We start from the raw sequence: 18,777 nt of genomic DNA on the forward strand, positions 1-18,777 counted from the left end.
ATTTTAATTAATTAAAACTTATTATTATTAATCCAAATCTTTTTCGCAATTTAAGATGGCAAAATGAAAACATATAAAAATAAATCAATCAAATAAACGAAATTAAATAATACCTTGTAATAGTTTGAAATTTTTTTTAATTCTCTATTGGATGATTACGAAGAAAGTATTATTTACGTGCTCTCAACTATAGGGTTTGACGTACAAGGGTTACATTATAGGATAACGATAATGCAACAGGTTATCGTCTAAGATTTGCTCTATATATCTTACTAGTTAACACGTTATATTTAAGATGCGAGATAGTCATACTTAAATCATTAAATATTATATTATTTAACTAGACCAATACTTATAAATAAGTTAATCAAACTCTTTCGTTTTCGTTTGGATTAAATAGTTTAATATGCATAAAAAATTAAATCACAGATCATTTATTCATTATCCATAGATAATAAGGTGGTTAGGTTTATGGGATTTAATAGAGATATCATCATCTCTTGCACTATCAATTTATTTGCCTAGTAGTTTGAAACTGATGTATAAATTCATCTATTAATTTTTTAAAAATAAATATAATATAAAAGATAGTATCATTTAGAGCAAGCAACATACTTATTTAGTTTTACAGATTTATAAATATGCATCTCAATTGATGTCATGAACCACTAATTAGAAATGATTAGTTCTTCTTGATCTTTTCGAGTAAATTAGTAATCATCAAGTCCTGCTTTCATGAAATCTTGTTTCTTTTCTTTGCGATCTTTAGAAGTTACGCCAACAATCATGTTATTCACTCTCATTGCTCGTAGTTTCATTGTTGCCAATGAAGTAATAAGAAATATAAGGTATATTTTAAGGACAGTATTTATTAAATCTAAATTCTATAGAAAATGGTTATATATACAATTATGAAGTCTTTATATAAACCGTAATATTTAGTATATTTGACACAATTATTGTTTTAATTATATATATATTTTTTGTTCAAAGAGTAAAACAACAAAATATAAATATTTATATTTTTTCATTATCATTTAATCTTAAGAGTAAAATTAATGCACCAATTATAATTTGCTTATGCATATATTTTTAGTTAAATTCGAGTAATTACATTATATAAAAGCACAGAATTTTTTGGTGGTTGAATTCCATTTTACTAAATAGTAATATTATAAAGAATGTGATGTTTATTCAATATATGTATATAAATAAAATATGAGATATTGCACATAATATATATAAATTATTAAAGATAAAAATAAGAAAATACCGTAGGTCCATTCATGATATACATCTTATTATATTTGAAAACAAGATCGAAAGAAGCCCCTGAAAGAAAAAGATTAATAGCTTCCTATTCGTTCTTCGCTACAAAGGATTTTACACCTGCTTTGCGAAGAAGTGAGGTATGCATCATGTGAATCATAATATCATTTTCAATAGTTAGTGCTATTATATTCTTAGCATCGTTTAAATTAGGAGCTACATCAACTTTTTTATTTTCAAAAAATTAGGAGCTATTGACAAAATCTATGTTTCGATACTCAACTCTCCTGCAAACACAAGCAAAAAAAGATCTCATATTAGTAGACAACCAAAATTAAAATACAATCAGTGTTTATGCTGCATTGTTTATTAGTATATAAAACATTATGTAAGAAACATCAACTGAATATTTTTATTGATTAGAAGCATATCAATAATTATTAAAAAATGTATTGAGAACTTAAAACTAGTACTGAAATACAGTATAGTTTAAAGTACCTCACCACTAATTCTTCAATGAGTTTAAGAACGAATTTTGGTACTAACAATATCTACAACCTCAATAGTTGTCTTTAAATAATGAATGAAAGCAAGAATATTAAGTATTTGATTTAGAAAGAAAGCTATGAAGATTGCCAAATGTTCGTGAAATAGCATTTACCGACAAATGTGAAAATTATTTTTTTTCTTAATGACATTTCGAAGTAGATAAACATATTAACAATCAACTTCATATATATAACTAGTAAAAATTAAGATATTTCCCAAAAATCAGCCCAAAAAACTTCATTGAAATAAAAAAGAAACACTTTTATTGTAGAAAAAAAAAAACCAACAAAGCACAAAAAAGTTAAACTGTGATTATATATAAAATAGATTTGTTAATAAAATAGAACATAAATTTATTTTATTTTTCTTTTATATTTGTTAACATAAATTTACTGTTTATTATTTTTTTGTTGAAGTAAAATAATATATTTTATTCTGAAAGAAAAAAATTGATATTCTTTTTCTTTGAAAAATTGAAGTAGTATAAATTATATTTAATTATTCTCTTAATTTTTTAATTATAAAACAAAATTATTAATTATTTAATTTTATATTATTAGTAAATAACGCCGTACTATGAACCATTAAATATTTTGTTAATGTAATTAATTATTTATAATTAATATTATTAGTATTTTTTTATAAGTTAAACAAAATGACCGAAATACTTCTAATCAATATATTTATCGTATTACTTAAATAATCGGTATGTCTCTTCCTCTACAAGAAGTCATAGCTTTGAGTCGGATTATATTTACATATATGTTCTAATTTAAATTTTATTTATGTTGCAGTTAATTATTTATATGAATTAATTTATAAATATAGGAATGTACTAAAAAAAAGTATTCATATAATTATAAAGTTAATGAAATTATTAAATAATACACATATATCCATTACTATTTTAATTTAATTTAGTTTTTTCATATATTTATTTCTACCTTACTACTTTTGTTTTTTCTGTAACATAATTAATCTTAGTTTTTCCTTCCTTTAATTTTCTTCAGACTATTCATTATATATCAATGGTTATATATAAATTACTAATATAAATTATTAGTTATATAATATTAAATTATTGATTAAAAATAAAAATAAAACTTAATACTGTCTAATTTTGTGACCAATAAATACTCTTAAAAATTTAAGTTTTATAAAATATTAATATAATACAAATTAAGAATTAACTTTAATTAATTTATATTAGTGAAGTTTTTGAATTTTTGAATAATTCAAATACATTGATATAATGCCAAAACTAGAGATTGAGGAAACTTTAATACCTCGAGATATTTTTCTTCTTTTAGATTTTACAGTAAATAAAATTTTAGAAAAAAATGATTCATATAATATAACCTAATCGTTGATATATAAATAAAAAACTTTCTATATATATATATATAAGATATCTCAATTCCTAGTTCGCTTAATTTTACTCAGAATATTCGTTATATATAAATGGTTATATATTATTTATCCAATATCAAATTACGAATATAAATTACTATTGATATAATATTAAATTATTGATTAAAAACAAATATAAACCTTAACTTTGTCTAATTTTAAAACCAATAAATACTCTTAAAAACTTAAGTTTTATAAAATATTAATATAATACAAATTAAGAATTAACTCTAATTAATTTATATCGGTCAAGTTTTTGAAGTTTTGAATAATTCAAATACATTGAGATATTTGCCAAAACTAAAGATTGAGGAGACATTTAAATATTATTTTTTTATATATTTTATATTTAAGATTTTACAGTAAATGAAATTCTAACAAAAAAAGAAGATTCATGAACTATAACCTAACCATTGATATATACATACAAAACTTTCCATATATATACATGTAACATTCCTTGTTATATATATATATATGCATATGTTAATCCATTGAGTAGTCAAAGATGACATTAGCTCATAAGTCTTGGATAGAAGACATAACAGTTTCTCTCCTGCTAAAATGTCCAGCCAAAAGTTTGATCAGATTCAAATGCGTTTGCAAGTCATGGTCGACTCTGATACATAATCCAGAGGCCATTGGCAAAAGCATTCTCTTCAACGCCAAAAACAAGAACACCAACAGTACCACCTCCCAACTCCTCATCAGTCGTATCAACAAGAACCCTAACCCTGATGACACAGAGGAGCCTGCTGTGTTTTCTCTCTGTTCTTATAACAACCTTCACGAAATGTCTACAAACCAATACCTCCCTTCCATCAACTCACCTGATCATGGGTCAGCGACAATTAACGTGGTGGGTTCATGTAACGGGATAGTATGTTTACATGATCATTATAGGGATGATTTTTTCCTATGGAATCCTGCTACTGGCGAGTTAAAAATCCTTCCACCACCCCAATTTCAATATTTTAATCGCGAGAGGAGAAACGTCATTGCTGATGTAATTCTTTCTGGGTTTGAATACCTTGCAGAGAGGAAAGATTACAAGGTGATAAAACTCATAAGAATTCCTACAGAAGAATATTATATAGAACTTTACAACCTAGAAGAAGATTATTGGAAGAGAATCGATATTCAAGGAACGGGTATAGTTGATTTTTTAAAAAATTCAAGCATGGTGGTGAACGGAACCTTATCTTGGTTTACAATAAATTGTGCCAATAATGAAGGAAGAATCACTACATTTGATATAGGAAAGGAGGTTTTTATGAACACAAGGCTTCCTGGTAATAGCAATAGATTTTTTACGTTTATGTGGTTCTACCCATTAGGTGAATGTTTAACGATTTGTGTTAGTCAATGGTACAGTCGAAGAATGGAGGACGGTTGGTGGTTTGATGTATGGGTTTTACATGAAATTGGTGTAGAAGAGTCTTGGAGTAAATTGTATAGAATTGATCCCAATCCTGGGTTGTATTGGTGTTGGTATCCATTGGGTTTTTGGAAGGATGGCAAGGTGTTTCTTGATAATGGCAAGGGAGAGATGGTCTTATATGACATAGACACCAAACAAGTCACTGACCTCGGAATTGAAGGAGTATATAGAACCTTACAGATTGTTGTTTATGAAGAAAGTAAGGAAAAGATTATGAAAGAGTCTTCCCATTGATATTTCTCTGTTTAATTTCTCTTCTAAACCAACTTTTCTCTATGAAGTAGTGGGTTCAAATCGAGCTTTGTATTTTATATTTTGCTCTCTTCTAAATCTTTTACTCTCTTCTAAACCATCTTTTGGATAGATGGTTTGTATTTTACATTGTTTTTATAAAGTTATGGGTTCAAGTCGAGTTTTGTTATGTGTGTTCTTAATAAGAGATCATAAAATTATTAGTTATATTATTATTAATGTACTGGCTCTGGCTAGTTATTGAAATGCACGATTTCTCTTTTAACATGTAGTTATTGATATTGTTAGAATTAATCATTTCAACAAAGCTATCATGTTTGAGTAGTGAAAAATAATTATCTTAAAAAATGACTTATTAGTAATTAATTATTGATTAGCTCTATCCAAGATGCGAAGTAATCCTAGTAAAATTAGTAAGTAATATATTGTTTAAATATATCAATATCTTATAAATAAATCAATTCTGTTCTTTCGTTTTTATTTGAATGAAATTGTTCAATATGTGCAAAAAATAAAACCGCAGATCGTTAATTCAATTATCCGTAGATAATAAGGTGGTTAGGTTCACATGATTCATGTATGAAGTTGAGATAGTTATCGTCTTTTACACTATCAATTTATTTGCCTTCATAGATGGATGAAATGTATCCTAAAAAATTTTATTGGTTAATAAAATTATTTGTTTCAATAATATAGTTCATTTGAATTGCAAAACATATATATAAGTTGGAATTTTCATATTGTTACTATACAATGTTTTCAAAAATTTATCTCATTCATAATGTAACTCTACCCTAAAATTTTAATTAATTCAAAGAAAACTGTAAATTTCGAAATGAAATGAACAAAATTTAATTCGTTTCAAAACTAACTTAAGGTATCAGCTAAAATAATTCAGTCTTGAATTCTATACCAATTTGCCTTTAGAGCCTGCAATAGATTTACATTTGAGGAACTTCAATCATATGCATGTTCATGAAGAGACGAACGTTCATAATTTTGAAAACTAATGGCAAATTCTTTACGAGAGTCTGTACCATTTTTCAGGTTATCTGTAATTCATGTGTAATGACACAAATATTATTCATCTTCAATTTTAAGTTCGAGTTTAGAGTTACAGTATCGAGCTCATAAAGAAACAACAATGTCAAATATTTAGCTTACATACCCTCTTTTATTTTAGTACAATAGGCTAATCGAAAACACTGACTAAGGCTTTAACAAAGCGAAGGTCTCCTCCGTTCAGCCCAAAGCAGAATTCAGCCACCAGTCAAGCAATGTTAGTTATTTCTCTAAATCTTTGTAGCCTTGTGATCCGAACTTTCCAAATGTCTTGAACAAGCTTAATCTAATTAACCAAGAAAATTTAATACTTTGTTAATTTTCACCAAAGCTAAATACTAAGGCCTATCATAAAGCAAAACATGCTCTACAATATATCCTAGTGGGTACGAATTATTTTCGCTTGAAATGAAAAATATAAGTTTTTCTTTACATTAGAATCATGCTTATGCTAATGTGGGTATAATATATGATGCCAATTTATGGTACAAGAGATTTGAGCACTGCAATGTGCAATTTTTTAAGAGTTTAAATAAAAAATTTTTGTAGAAAACGTGCCTTTTTTAGTGACTTACCCAGAGTCTGTAATGTATGTGAAATTGGGAAGCGAAGTGATTGGAGCTGATCGATACATATATGTGTCCTGTTACGAGTAATTCCTCTTTACTTGAAAATAAATACTTCTATTTTTGTTGATAACTTTTCAAAGGTTTCATTGTATACCTCTTAAAGCTTAAAATTGAAGTGTTTAAATTGTTTAAGAGATTTAGTACGATAGCTGAAAGTTAGTATGAAGAGAAAATTAAGATATAAGATCCGATAATAGCACTAGGTATACCAACAACAGCTTCAACAACTTTTATGAGCAGTACGGGATTCAACATCAGCTCAAATTTTCTTATTCCCCATAACAAAATTATACGAGTGAAAGAAAAGTAAAATAATTACGGAGATGGCTATGTGACTCATGTTTGGAAAACAAAATATTGCCGAAGGGTTTTTGGTGGGAGGCTGTGAATGTGGTTGTTTCTTTGCAAAACAGATCATGTTATGAGGCTTGGCATGGAACTAAACCAACGGTGGAGCACTTGAAAATACTCGGAAGCATCTACTGCGTCCACATTCTAGAGACCAGGGAGATAAGCTAGAAGAGAAGACAAGAATTGGCATCATTTTAAATAGAAGCAAAATTACAAGGGATTGTTGGTAAATGTCAAAGTAGGTGAGAAATCACACTGGAAATGGGATAAAACTCAGGTGGAGGTCTCAAGAAATTGGTTTGTTGTTAGGGATAATGAAGAAACTTCCTTTGAACCTGCTAAAGAAAGGATACCAGATTTTGTTGTGAGAGGAACTAGACGCTTGCAAGATATTTACAGAAGGTGCAATGTTGTTTCAATGACCTAATGGTTGGTTATTATACTTGACATCCACTAGGCCAAACATCACTAATGCAGCTAGTTTACTCTCAAGACTCACACAATCTCTAGGTGAACTACATTTCAAGGCCGGGAGAAGATTGTTGAGGTATATAAGAGGATTCCTTTACTATAAAATTTATTATGAACCTGAAGTTAAATCGAAGGGGTTCACTAATAGTGATTAGGGAGGTTCCGTGGATGACATGAACAGCACTTAGGAGCATGTTTTTCACCTTGGATCATGTATGATAAGCTAGAACTCAACGAAACAAGAATAGTGGCACTATCTACAGCAAAGGCAGAGTATGTGGCTGCAGCAAGTGTAGTGAATTAGACCATCTGGCTTAAGAAGGTACTTAATAACCTTGATCAGCTGTGTCTATTACCAAGAATTCTGCGTTTCATGGCAAGACCAAATACATCAAGATTAAATGTTACTTTGTGAGGAAAGTAGAGGAGGAAGAAGTCCATTTGCAGCATTGCAAGTTCGAAGAGCAGCTGGCTAATGTCCTAACCAAATCACATCCCAAGCACAGGTTTAAAGCTTTTAGAAAGATGATCGGCATTGTTAATGAAGTTAGTATTGAAGGGTTTGCAATTCGGCTGTCGACCAAAGAAGTTTTATTTTATCCAAGTTTATGTGTTATAATCTTGTTTTGCTATGTCAAGAAAATATTCTCAGCAGAAATGAAGACTGAGTTAAGGATATTATCATTTGAATACATATATGTAATGAAAGCTAACTCCCACTCGCTACAAACTTCGAAAGCCATATATCATAAACACAAGCAAGAATTAAATAGAAGATATAAAACATAAGATTCGAAATGTTAGAAATTAAATAAACTAAAGGAACCAATTGACAACTGCTTAGCTGATATATAACTTAGTGACTAGTGTGGGAAATAAGCTGTAGCTTATTGCAAATCATTTCAAATTTTAACTATTCTTATTCAATAAGATTCAATTTAATAAGTTTACCACTAGAAGATTATAAATATTTCAGACATCTCTACTATTATGTAAGCAAACATAAATCCAAGATTAATCACAATTTTACACACTAGAAACTTGAGAATCAAATTCTAACTCACCCATTACATGATCATAACTACTCTGTCTCTTCTGCACTTTAAAATGGAATGACTTTATATTAACTATCTAGACCTCTCTCTTTGTGTATATACCCTTAGGAAGTCATCATTTTCCTATCAAAATCCACAATAAACTAATTATATTAAGAATACATGTAAAACTGGATTTGAACCTAACCGTTAGAAGTTTCATTTCAAGTTTTTTATATAAAGTTTGATCAAAAGTAGATTCACCAAATTCAAAAAGTTGGAAATGCAGAGGAGAACCAGAAAAGCTTCCTTGATTGTTCAAACCCTTAAATAATGTTGTTGATCCCTATAAAAGCCTTGCAAGTGTAGAGAATTTAACAAAATTTCTTAACTTGTCATAAGCATAACCTATGATATCCGCTAAATAACCCTCGAGTTCTAGGCCATTCGATGTTTGAAGACTGCAGAAGACTTATGTAAGGGAATTCAATTATATTCAAGTCAGACTTTGTTTTAACCAAACCCTCAGAAATCCTCTCTGCCATACTTTTCTTCTTGTCGAAGAAATTTGATGACACGAGAATATATCTCCTCCATTCTCTGCATCAATATGTTAGTATATCAACATCTCTCCTTCATCTTTTCGGCTAATACATCTATTCTTTGTTTTTCTCAATTTACTTTCATTTAGTGTTGGACAATGCGTACAAATTATGTGAATCACAGATCCCTAATAGTACTAAGTGAAGTTTGGTAGAATTTAGTTGTGTGATGTTTACTATCACCATGGTGACAGTAAAAATCCAAAAGGTAAGTGAACAAAAAATTGAAAGTTGCGATTCACCAAGGTCTATTCTCTCCAAATTCAGAGAAATTGAAAACTCAAACCCTCTGTGAACGTCAAATACATAAATGTTATAAGTGAAAGAAGAGTAAAATAATAACAGAGATGACTATATGTCTCATGTTTGGAAAAAAGTATTGCCAAAAATTTTTTGGTGGGAGGCTGTAAATGTGGTTGTTTACTTGCAAAACAGGTTGCCAACAAAAAGTTTGAGAGAGAAGACACGTTATGAGGCTTGGCATGGAACTAAACCAACAGTGGAGCACTTGAAAATGCGTGGAAGCCTTTGCCATGTCCACATTCTAGAGATCAATGAAGATAAGCTGGAAGAGAAGACAAGAGTTGGCATCATGTTAGGTGGCAGCAACATTGCCGAGGGTATAGAATTTTTTATCTTCAATCCAAAAATGTGATTGTTTCAAGAAATATCAAAGTGGATGAAAAATCACACTGGAATTGGGATAAAACTAAGGTGGAGGTTTCAAGAAATCAGTTTGTTGTTAGGGATAATGAAGAAACTTCCTTTGAACCTGCTGAAGAAGAGATATCAGATCTGATGATAATTCTGGTCCAGATTTTGCTGTGAAAGGAATTAAAAGCTTGCAAGAATTCATGAGGTGCAATGTTGTTTCAATGACCTAATGGTTGGTATGTACTTGACATCAACTATGCCAGACATCATGTGTGCAGCTAGTTTATTCTCAAGATCTCTGGGTTGATTACATTTCAAGGCTGGGAAGAGGTTGTTGAGGTATATAGGAGGATCCCTTGACTATAAAATTTATTGTGAAAGAAATCCTGAAGTAAATTGATGGGGTTCACTAATAGTGATTAGGGAGATTCTGGGGATGACATGAACAGCATTTATGGGCGTGGATAAGCTAGAACTTAAAGAAACAAGAATAGATACACAATCTACAGCAAGGGCGGAGTATGTGGCTGCAGCTAGCGTAGTGAATTAGACCATCTGACTCAGGAAGGTACTTAATAACCTTGATCAGCAGCAAAATGAACCTACATGTTTTGTAACAACACATCAGCTGTGTCTATTACCAAGAGTCCTGCATTTCAGGAAAAGATCAAACACATCAAGATTAAATATCATTGTGGGAGAAAAGTAGAGGAGGAAGAAGCTTGTTTGCAGCATTGCAAGTCTGAAGAGCAACTGGCTGCTGCCTTACCAAACCACTTCCCAAGCACTTTGAAGCCTCAAGAAAATGATTTGCATTGTTAGCAAAGTCAGTGTCGGAGGGTTAACAATTTGTTTTTAAGTTGTGGAAAGCTTGTGTTAGTGTATAACCTTGTTTTTCTTAACTGATCCATATTACCTAGAAGAGCAAACACAACCAACTTACCAAATAGCATAAACAAGAAAATTCGACATCAAAATGAAAAAAAAAAATGATATAGAAGCAAAATCTGGAATTTTAATAACCAGATCATTAAGCAAACAGCTTCATAAGTCAAACACATAAAGCAAGGAAAGTAGAAGTTACCTCAGAATTTTAATAACCTCAGTGTGAGCTTCGAAATTCTATGAATGGAAAAAGTAGAAACACTAACTACAACTCTTCTAAAATACTAAATACAAGTTTAATCTAATTAACCAAGAAGATTTAATGCTTTGTCAAGAAAAGTGAAACCAGGCCACCATGATTGTATAAATGAGTTGCAAAGACATACACACAGCTATAACACCTGCATCAGGTTTTGGCAGCACCAAGACAAGCACAAACAGGAAAAACAGGCACATACACATTTAAATCCTACAGGCACAGTTACATTTTAGCAGAGGCACCCAGCCAAGCAAAAGGCTTAGCTGTGTTCAACAAGCAGGACATAATGTTTTGTCGCACTGACAAGATCGTGAATAAACAACAAAATGTTGAATGCTTGGCCTATACAACCTCATTCATGCTGGTGCCATATGCTCATTAAAAACATCTACTAAGGCTTTAACAAACCCAAGGTTTCCCTCCAGGTAAGCCCAAAGCAGAATTTAGTCACTAGTTGAGCGATGCGAGTTATTCCTATCACTTTTTGTGAATGTACAATTCAAGCTTTTCAAACTAATTAACCAAGAAAAAAATCTAATTTTTGACAATCTAAATTAAGCCATCACGACTATGTACACGAAAACGTCCTAAAAATTTATATATTAGAAAAAATTTAAGTATTTATAGGAAAACTATGATAGCCAGTTCGAAAGCATGATCACAGCTTAACACTTGGATCAGATTTTAGCAAGATAAGCACAAATAGAAAGCTTTCACCTTAAACAATTTTATTAGTTCTCTAACTTATGATAATATCCTAGTCTATTCTCTTAAACTCCAATCAAGTGGAAGAATATTGCATTTGATTTACAAGTTAGTTTTTAGTTTGAGCTCTAATTTAATTTAATACCTTATCTAGATTTTTTTACATAAATGAATTAAAATATGCCAGCAATTAAGTTACAACAAAGACAATTAATCAGGCTAGTCGTACAAAGCAATGGCACAAATAGGGAACTAGTGGATCGGCAATGCTGAAATCAAGAGATAGTGGAATAGATCATATGACAAATTTTAGTTCGACTAGTTATAGAGTTTTGGATTTCTCTCTTGGGATTCCCCTTATAAATGGTACAGTTTCAATAATGTCATAAACACTTGCCTGGGTTACTGTTATCTGCATAACGAAAAATTCCAGTAAGAAGTAAACTTTATGTATACATAAAGGAGATATTAAACACCAAATTAGTACACCCATTTGCATACAAACACACAATAGTCCTAATTGGAGCACCTATGCCAGTTAGATCACTGTTGCTGCTGCAGAAGTCTAAGGAGAAAAACACACTCATAATCATAATTCCCTCATTTCATCCCCTAAAAGAATTCTTCATTCCAGAAATTGTTGCTGTGTAGACAGATGCCTAGAAGAACAATCCATAAAGGAAAATAGAAGCGGAGAAACACAAAATGAAAAATTTCAAATCAGTTAAATCTTCATACCCTTTCATTGAATTTTTCAAAGAGGCTCAAAGAACCATATTCACTATTGCATTAAATTTCTAAGCAAAAAAGTAAAGGCAGAGCACGTGGCTGCAGCAAGCGTAGTGAATTAGACCATCTGGCTTAGGAAGGTGCATAATGACCTCGATCAGAAGCAAAATGACCCTGCAGCTGCATTTTGTAACAGCTCACAGTCAAAACCACGCCACAGAAGCTAGCTGCAAAATGAAAACACACAAGCACAAATAATATACTGGCAGAAACACATTAAAAAAGTTAGCTATTAGATATCCACAAAAAGCTTTTCATTAGTCTTTGCAATGATATACCAATTTTTGGGTCCATGTCTTTCCACGATTGTTGGACACAGATGCAATAAGAAGTAAGCTCTCAAATCTCAACAACTGAAAACCTGCAAGTACAAAACCAATTCAACCTATCGAATAAACAACTAAACAAGACGAAAAGAAGTAAACAAACCAATTGGCCACTTCTCAGCTGATATATAAGGTCATGACTAGTGTGGTCAATAAGCTGCAGTGTTTTTCAAATCATTTCAAACTTTAACAAGCAAATCATTTCAAATTTTGACGATTTTTATTCAATAAGATTCAATCTAACAAGTTTACCACTAAAAGAATATAAAAAATTCTAAGAGCACATCTCAAATCTATTTCATAATCTTTCGATATACATGAATCTCAACTATATCTTACAACATATATGTATATATATATATAAATATATATGCAGATACATTTACCGTAAACACACATGAAATTACAATAAATCATAAAGGCCTATATTAAACAAAAGAAGCATAAATGAAAATTGCAGAGAAAGAAACAGAGATATCCAGGCATCTCTACTACCATGTAAGAAAACATAAATCCAAGATTAACATAATTTAACCCACTACAAGATCATAACTACTTTCTATCTTCTGGGGATTAAAATAGAAGGATTTTTTCTCTACTATCTAGAACTCTAACTCTGTGTATATACCCTAAGTCATCCTTTTCCCATCAAAATTCACAATAAACTAATTATATTAAGTCTACATGCAAAACTGGGTTTGAACCTAACTGTTAAAAGTTTCATTTCAACTTCTTCTTATAAGGTCTGATCAAGATTAGATTCACCAAATTCAGAAAGTTGGAAATGCAGAGGAGAACCAGAAAAGGTCCTTTGACTGTTCCAACTCTTAGATAATGCTCTCGATCCCTATAAAAGCACTTTGTTAGGAGAGTTTGACAGACAACTAAGCTTAAAATTTGTAAGAGAACTTAAAAAAATTTCCGAACTTGTTATAAACATAACCTACAGCATCCACTAAATAAGCCTCGAGTTCTAGACCATTCTATGTTTGAGCAGTGCTCAAATCTAATGTACCATAAATTGGCATCATCTATTATACCCACATTAGCATAAGCATGATTCTAATGTAAAGAAAAACTTATATTTTTCATGTCAAGTGAAAATAGTTCGTACCCACTAGGATATATTGTAGAGCATGTTTTGCTTTATGATACGCCTTAGTATTTAGCTTTGGTGAAAATTAACAAAGTATTAAATTTTCTTGATTAATTAGATTAAGCTTGTTCAAGACATTTGGAAAGTTCGGATCACAAGGCTACAAAGATTTAGAGAAATAATTAACATTGCTTGACTGGTGGCTGAATTTTGCTTTGGGCTGAACGGAGGAGACCTTCGCTTTGTTAAAGCCTTAGTCGGTGTTTTCGATGAGCCTATTGTACTAAAACGAAAGAGGGTATGTAAGCCAAATATTTGACATTATTGTTTCTTTATGAGCTCGATACTGTAACTCTAAACTCGAGCTTAAAATTGTAGATGAATAATATTTGTATCATTACACATGAATTACAGATAACCTGAAAAATGGAACAGACTGTCGTAAAGAATTTGCCATTAGTTTTCAAAATTATGAACGTTCGTCTCTTGATGAACATGCATATGATTGAAGTTCCTCAAATGTAAATCTATTGCTGGCTCTAAAGGCAAATTGGTATAGAATTCAAGACTGAGTTATTTTAGCGGATACCTTAAGTTAGTTTTGAAACGAATTAAATTTTGTTCATTTCATTTCCAAATTTACAGTTTTCTTTGAATTAATTAAAATTTTAGAGTAGAGTTACATTATAAATGAGATAAATTTTTGAAAATATTGTATAGTAACAATATGAAAATTCCAACTTATATATATGTTTTGCAATTCAAATGAACTATATTATTGAAAAAAATAATTTTATTAACAAATAAAATTTTTTAGGATCCATTTCATCCATCTATGAAGGCAAATAAATTGATAGTGTAAAAGATGATAACTATCTCAACTTCATACATGAATCCTGTGAATCTAACCACCTTATTATCTACGGATAATTGAATTAACAATCTGCAGTTTTATTTTTTGCACATATTGAACAATTTTATTCAAACAAAAACAAAAGAACAGAATCGATTTATTTTGTAAGATATTGATCTATTTAAACAATATATTACTTACTAATTTTACTAGGATTACTTCGCATCTTGGATAGAACTAATCAATAATTAACTACTAATAAATCATTTTTAAGATAATTATTTTTTACTACTCAAACATGATAGCTTTGTTGAGATGATTAATTCTAACAATATCAATAACTACATGTTAAAAGAGAAATCGTGCATTTCAATAACTAGCCAAAGCCAGTACATTAATAATAATATAACTAATAATTTTACGATCTCTTATTAAGAACACACATAACAAAACTCGATTTGAACCCATAACTTTATAAAAACAATGTAAAATACAAACCATCTATCCAAAAGATGGTTTAGAAGAGAGTAAAAGATTTAGAAGTGTAGCGCCCGGGAAATTGAAAAGGAAGAGAAAAAAAAAAAGGGGGCCATGTCAGCAGCCACGTCAGCAGACCCAGTCAGCAGTCCCGGCCAACCGGAACCTGCCACGTGGCAAGACCACGTCGATCCGAGACGGGCCACGTTGGCGATCCGCGTATGCGCGATCGGACGGCCCAGATCAAACGTGCGATCGGACGGCCCAGATACAATCGCACGGACGGCCCAGATTCAATCAAAAAACGGACGGCCCAGATTAAATCAAAATGGACGGCTGAGATCAAAAGGCAAAAGGGTATAAATAAAACCCCCACACCAGACCACAAAACCCTAGCCGCCTGCCCTCGCTGGAGAAGACGAACCAGAAGCTGGCCGCCGCACCGGAGGGATTTCCGACCGCCGATCGAGGTAAATTTCATACCCCCGACTCGTTTTTCCATGCTGATTTCCCCTGTGGCCAAATCTGAGCCAAAATCCCGGCCAAACGGCCAGAAAACACGGCCGAAGCCCAGCGGCGTTGCCGCGCTCCTCCTCGGTTTTTTGCCTCCGATGAGGCCCTTCCCGGCCTTCGTTTAATGCAATTTTTATATCACCGTGATCACCATTCTTTTCTCTACAGGTTGATCAGAGCCGAATCACCAAAACACGAACTTCACCGGAGAGCCGCCGCACCCGAGAGCACTGCCGCCGGTAAGCTTCGGTTTTCCGTAATTTTTTGGCCCCCCGAGGGCCCTAGAGTTGTTTAATCGCAAGTATCAATGCAAGTGTGGCCGAATTCGGCCGGAAACGGTCGAAAACGGCCAAACCGAGGCGAATCACCGCCGCAAGCGGCGGCGCCGTCGCCGGAGCACGGCGGAGCCGCCCTGCCGGAAATGCGATATTGGCCGAAAGGGGCCCTGGGCCTAATTTGGGATTTTTTGGAACACGTGCAGGTACCAGTAGTGCGTTTCAGTTCCCCGGGAAAAATTCAGGGAAAATTAGGGACAGCCTGTAGGCACACTGTGATGCCGTGTTCGGACCCCGAAACGTGTAAGGACCCCTCACCCTATTTCCTATCACGGTATTAAAGTTCAATAAATGATAAAACGGTATTTCATGAATCAATAGATGTGTGAAATTGCTTAAGGTCGCTAATGGAGCCCGAGTCTAGTGTGTTTGTCGGTTAATTGTTATTTGGCCTATTTTACAGTTTTAAATGCAGTATGAGGTTTGATGTTTTCATTTTATAGTGTCGTGTGCATATTTTACTGTTTTATTGATTATGGATTGAATGACCGGGATATTGATGCTGTATGTTGTCTGTTTGGCATAAATTATTGTTTTGCTTGTTTGTATGTGGATTGATGATGCTGACTGAGGGAAAAGAGAATGATAGATTATGTAAATGGGTAATTGTATAATGTGGTCAGCCTGACTAGATATCCTGGGAGATGGTGGACGGACCGGGTTCGTAGGGAACCCTACCGGGATTGTGGTCTCCCATACCGGACGGGGTATGGAGATCTTATTTGTTTTGACGCCCATACCGGACGGAGTATGGGGACGGTCCTGGAAAAATGATTTCAAGTGTTAAGGGTTAACGGGTAGCGGGATCCCTATGGATCCCCATGGATACTAGTGGGCTGGTAAATGAGGAAAATATGTTGTGTAACGATTGAATTACGAAAGGCTTGATAAGTATTATGTTATACAGTTTATATATGATTTCATGATGATGATGATGTTATTGCTTTCGTACACTGTTTTATGAATTCTATTGAGGTAAGTGAATGGTAAAGGTTTTATTATTGATAAAAGGATTTGTTGTAAATTATGCTCCATTGGTCTTTTTGTGTTTTCTACCCACCTTTACCTCCGTGACGGTGAGATATCGTGATGTCTTTACTGGGTTAGTGTAGCTCATTCCTTATTTAATCATTTCAGATCAAGAGGACATCGTTCCCGAGCCGGTTTCGCAGGAGGACGACGAAGGGGACGCCTAAAGACTCCATAGTCATATTCGTAGCTTTTACTTTCAAGTTTCTCCTTTAGGTAGTTTGATTTTTTATATTTTGTGAGCACATTTTTGGTTTTAGTGTAAGGGATGTTATTCAAATTTTAACTTTGCTTCCACATTTGATATTTTTAATATACATTTCATTTTAAATTTCCGGGGCCGTTATAAGAAGAGAGCAAAATATAAAATACTAAGCTCGATTTGAACCCACTACTTCATAGAGAAAAGTTGGTTTAGAAGAGAAATTAAACAGAGAAATATCAATGGGAAGACTCTTTCATAATCTTTTCCTTACTCTCTTCATAAACAACAATCTGTAAGGTTCTATATACTCCTTCAATTCCGAGGTCAGTGACTTGTTTGGTGTCTATGTCATATAAGACCATCTCTCCCTTGCCATTATCAAGAAACACCTTGCCATCCTTCCAAAAACCCAATGGATACCAACACCAATACAACCCAGGATTGGGATCAATTCTATACAATTTACTCCAAGACTCTTCTACACCAATTTCATGTAAAACCCATACGTCAAACCACCAACCGTCCTCCATCCTTCGACTGTACCATTGACTAACACAAATCGTTAAACATTCACCTAATGGGTAAAACCACATAAACGTAAAAAATCTATTGCTATTACCAGGAAGCCTTGTGTTCATAAAAACCTCCTTGCCTATATCAAATGTAGTGATTCTTCCTTCATTGTTGGCACAATTTATTGTAAACCAAGATAAGGTTCCGTTCACCACCATGCTTGAATTTTTGAAAAAATCAACTATATCCGTTCCTTGAATATCGATTCTCTTCCAAGAATCTTCTTCTAGGTTGTAAAGTTCTATATAATATTCTTCTGTAGGAATTCTTATGAGTTTTATCACCTTGTAATCTTTACTCTCTGCAAGGTATTCAAACCCAGAAAGAATTACATCAGCAATGACGTTTCTCCTCTCGCGATTAAAATATTGAAATTGGGGTGGTGGGAGGATTTTTAACTCGCCAGTAGCAGGATTCCATAGGAAAAAATCATCCCTATAATGATCATGTAAACATACTATCCCGTTACATGAACCCACCACGTTGACTGTCGCTGACCCGTGATCAGGTGAGTTGATGGAAGGGAGGTATTGGGTTGTAGACATTTCGTGAAGGCTGTTATAAGAACAGAGAGAAAACACAGCAGGCTCCTCTGTGTCATAAGGGTTAGGGTTCTTGTTGATATGACTGATGAGGAGTTGGGAGGTGGTACTGTTGGTATTCTTGTTTTTGGCGTTGAAGAGAATGCTTTTGCCAATGGCCTCTGGATTATGTATCAGAGTCGATCATGACTTGCAAACGCATTTGAATCTGATCAAACTTTTAGCTGGACATTTTAGCAGGAGAGAAACTGTTATGTCTTCTATCCAAGACTTATGAGCTAATGTCATCTTTTCCTACTCAATGGATTAACATATGCATATATGTATATATATATAACAAGGAATGTTACATGTATATATATGGAAAGTTTTGTATGTACATATCAATGGTTAGGTTATAGTGCATGAATCTTTTTTTTTTTTTAGAATTTCATTTACTGTAAAATCTTATGTAACGGTCCCGGAA

At 32.6% G+C, this 18,777-nt stretch overlaps 2 protein-coding genes and 1 long non-coding RNA gene across 3 annotated transcripts; 2 read left to right on the forward strand and 1 right to left on the reverse strand.

The window, feature by feature from the left end:
• Positions 1-3,736: 3,736 nt before the first annotated feature.
• Positions 3,737-4,903, forward strand: LOC110825727 (F-box/kelch-repeat protein At3g23880-like). Its single transcript, XM_088212116.1, has one exon. It carries the CDS (start codon positions 3,737-3,739, stop codon positions 4,901-4,903), a length of 1,167 nt encoding a protein of 388 aa, XP_088068242.1.
• Positions 4,904-8,757: 3,854 nt separating this feature from the next.
• Positions 8,758-10,646, forward strand: LOC148240266 (uncharacterized). Its single transcript, XR_015816272.1, has 2 exons — positions 8,758-9,080; positions 9,506-10,646. It is a non-coding gene; the product is annotated as an uncharacterized LOC148240266 (long non-coding RNA).
• A 1,249-nt stretch (positions 10,647-11,895) lies between these two features.
• LOC148240267 (F-box/kelch-repeat protein At3g06240-like) lies at positions 11,896-18,314 on the reverse strand. Its single transcript, XM_088212117.1, has 5 exons — positions 17,468-18,314; positions 12,641-12,723; positions 12,455-12,482; positions 12,083-12,138; positions 11,896-11,985 (listed from the first exon to the last, which is right to left on the reverse strand). Exons 1-5 carry the CDS (start codon positions 18,312-18,314, stop codon positions 11,896-11,898), a joined length of 1,104 nt encoding a protein of 367 aa, XP_088068243.1.
• Positions 18,315-18,777: the final 463 nt, after the last annotated feature.

The sequence above is a fragment of the Carica papaya genome, chromosome 9 (assembly GCF_054855325.1).
Source record: "Carica papaya isolate Zhongbai chromosome 9, ASM5485532v1, whole genome shotgun sequence".
NCBI lineage: Eukaryota > Viridiplantae > Streptophyta > Magnoliopsida > Brassicales > Caricaceae > Carica > Carica papaya.

Excerpts from the sequence above, each read along its gene's own strand:
- LOC110825727 (XM_088212116.1), top strand. The coding sequence starts at position 3,737 with ATGACATTAGCTCATAAGTCTTGGATAGAAGACATAACAGTTTCTCTC.
- LOC148240267 (XM_088212117.1), bottom strand. The coding sequence starts at position 18,314 with ATGTCTACAACCCAATACCTCCCTTCCATCAACTCACCTGATCACGGG. Across the intron at positions 12,724-17,467 it reads GATTGTTGTTTATGAAGAGA|GTTTTCAGTTGTTGAGATTT; the intron begins GTAAGGAAAAGA and ends TTGTACTTGCAG. Across the intron at positions 12,483-12,640 it reads AGACATGGACCCAAAAATTG|CTGCAGGGTCATTTTGCTTC; the intron begins GTATATCATTGC and ends TACAAAATGCAG.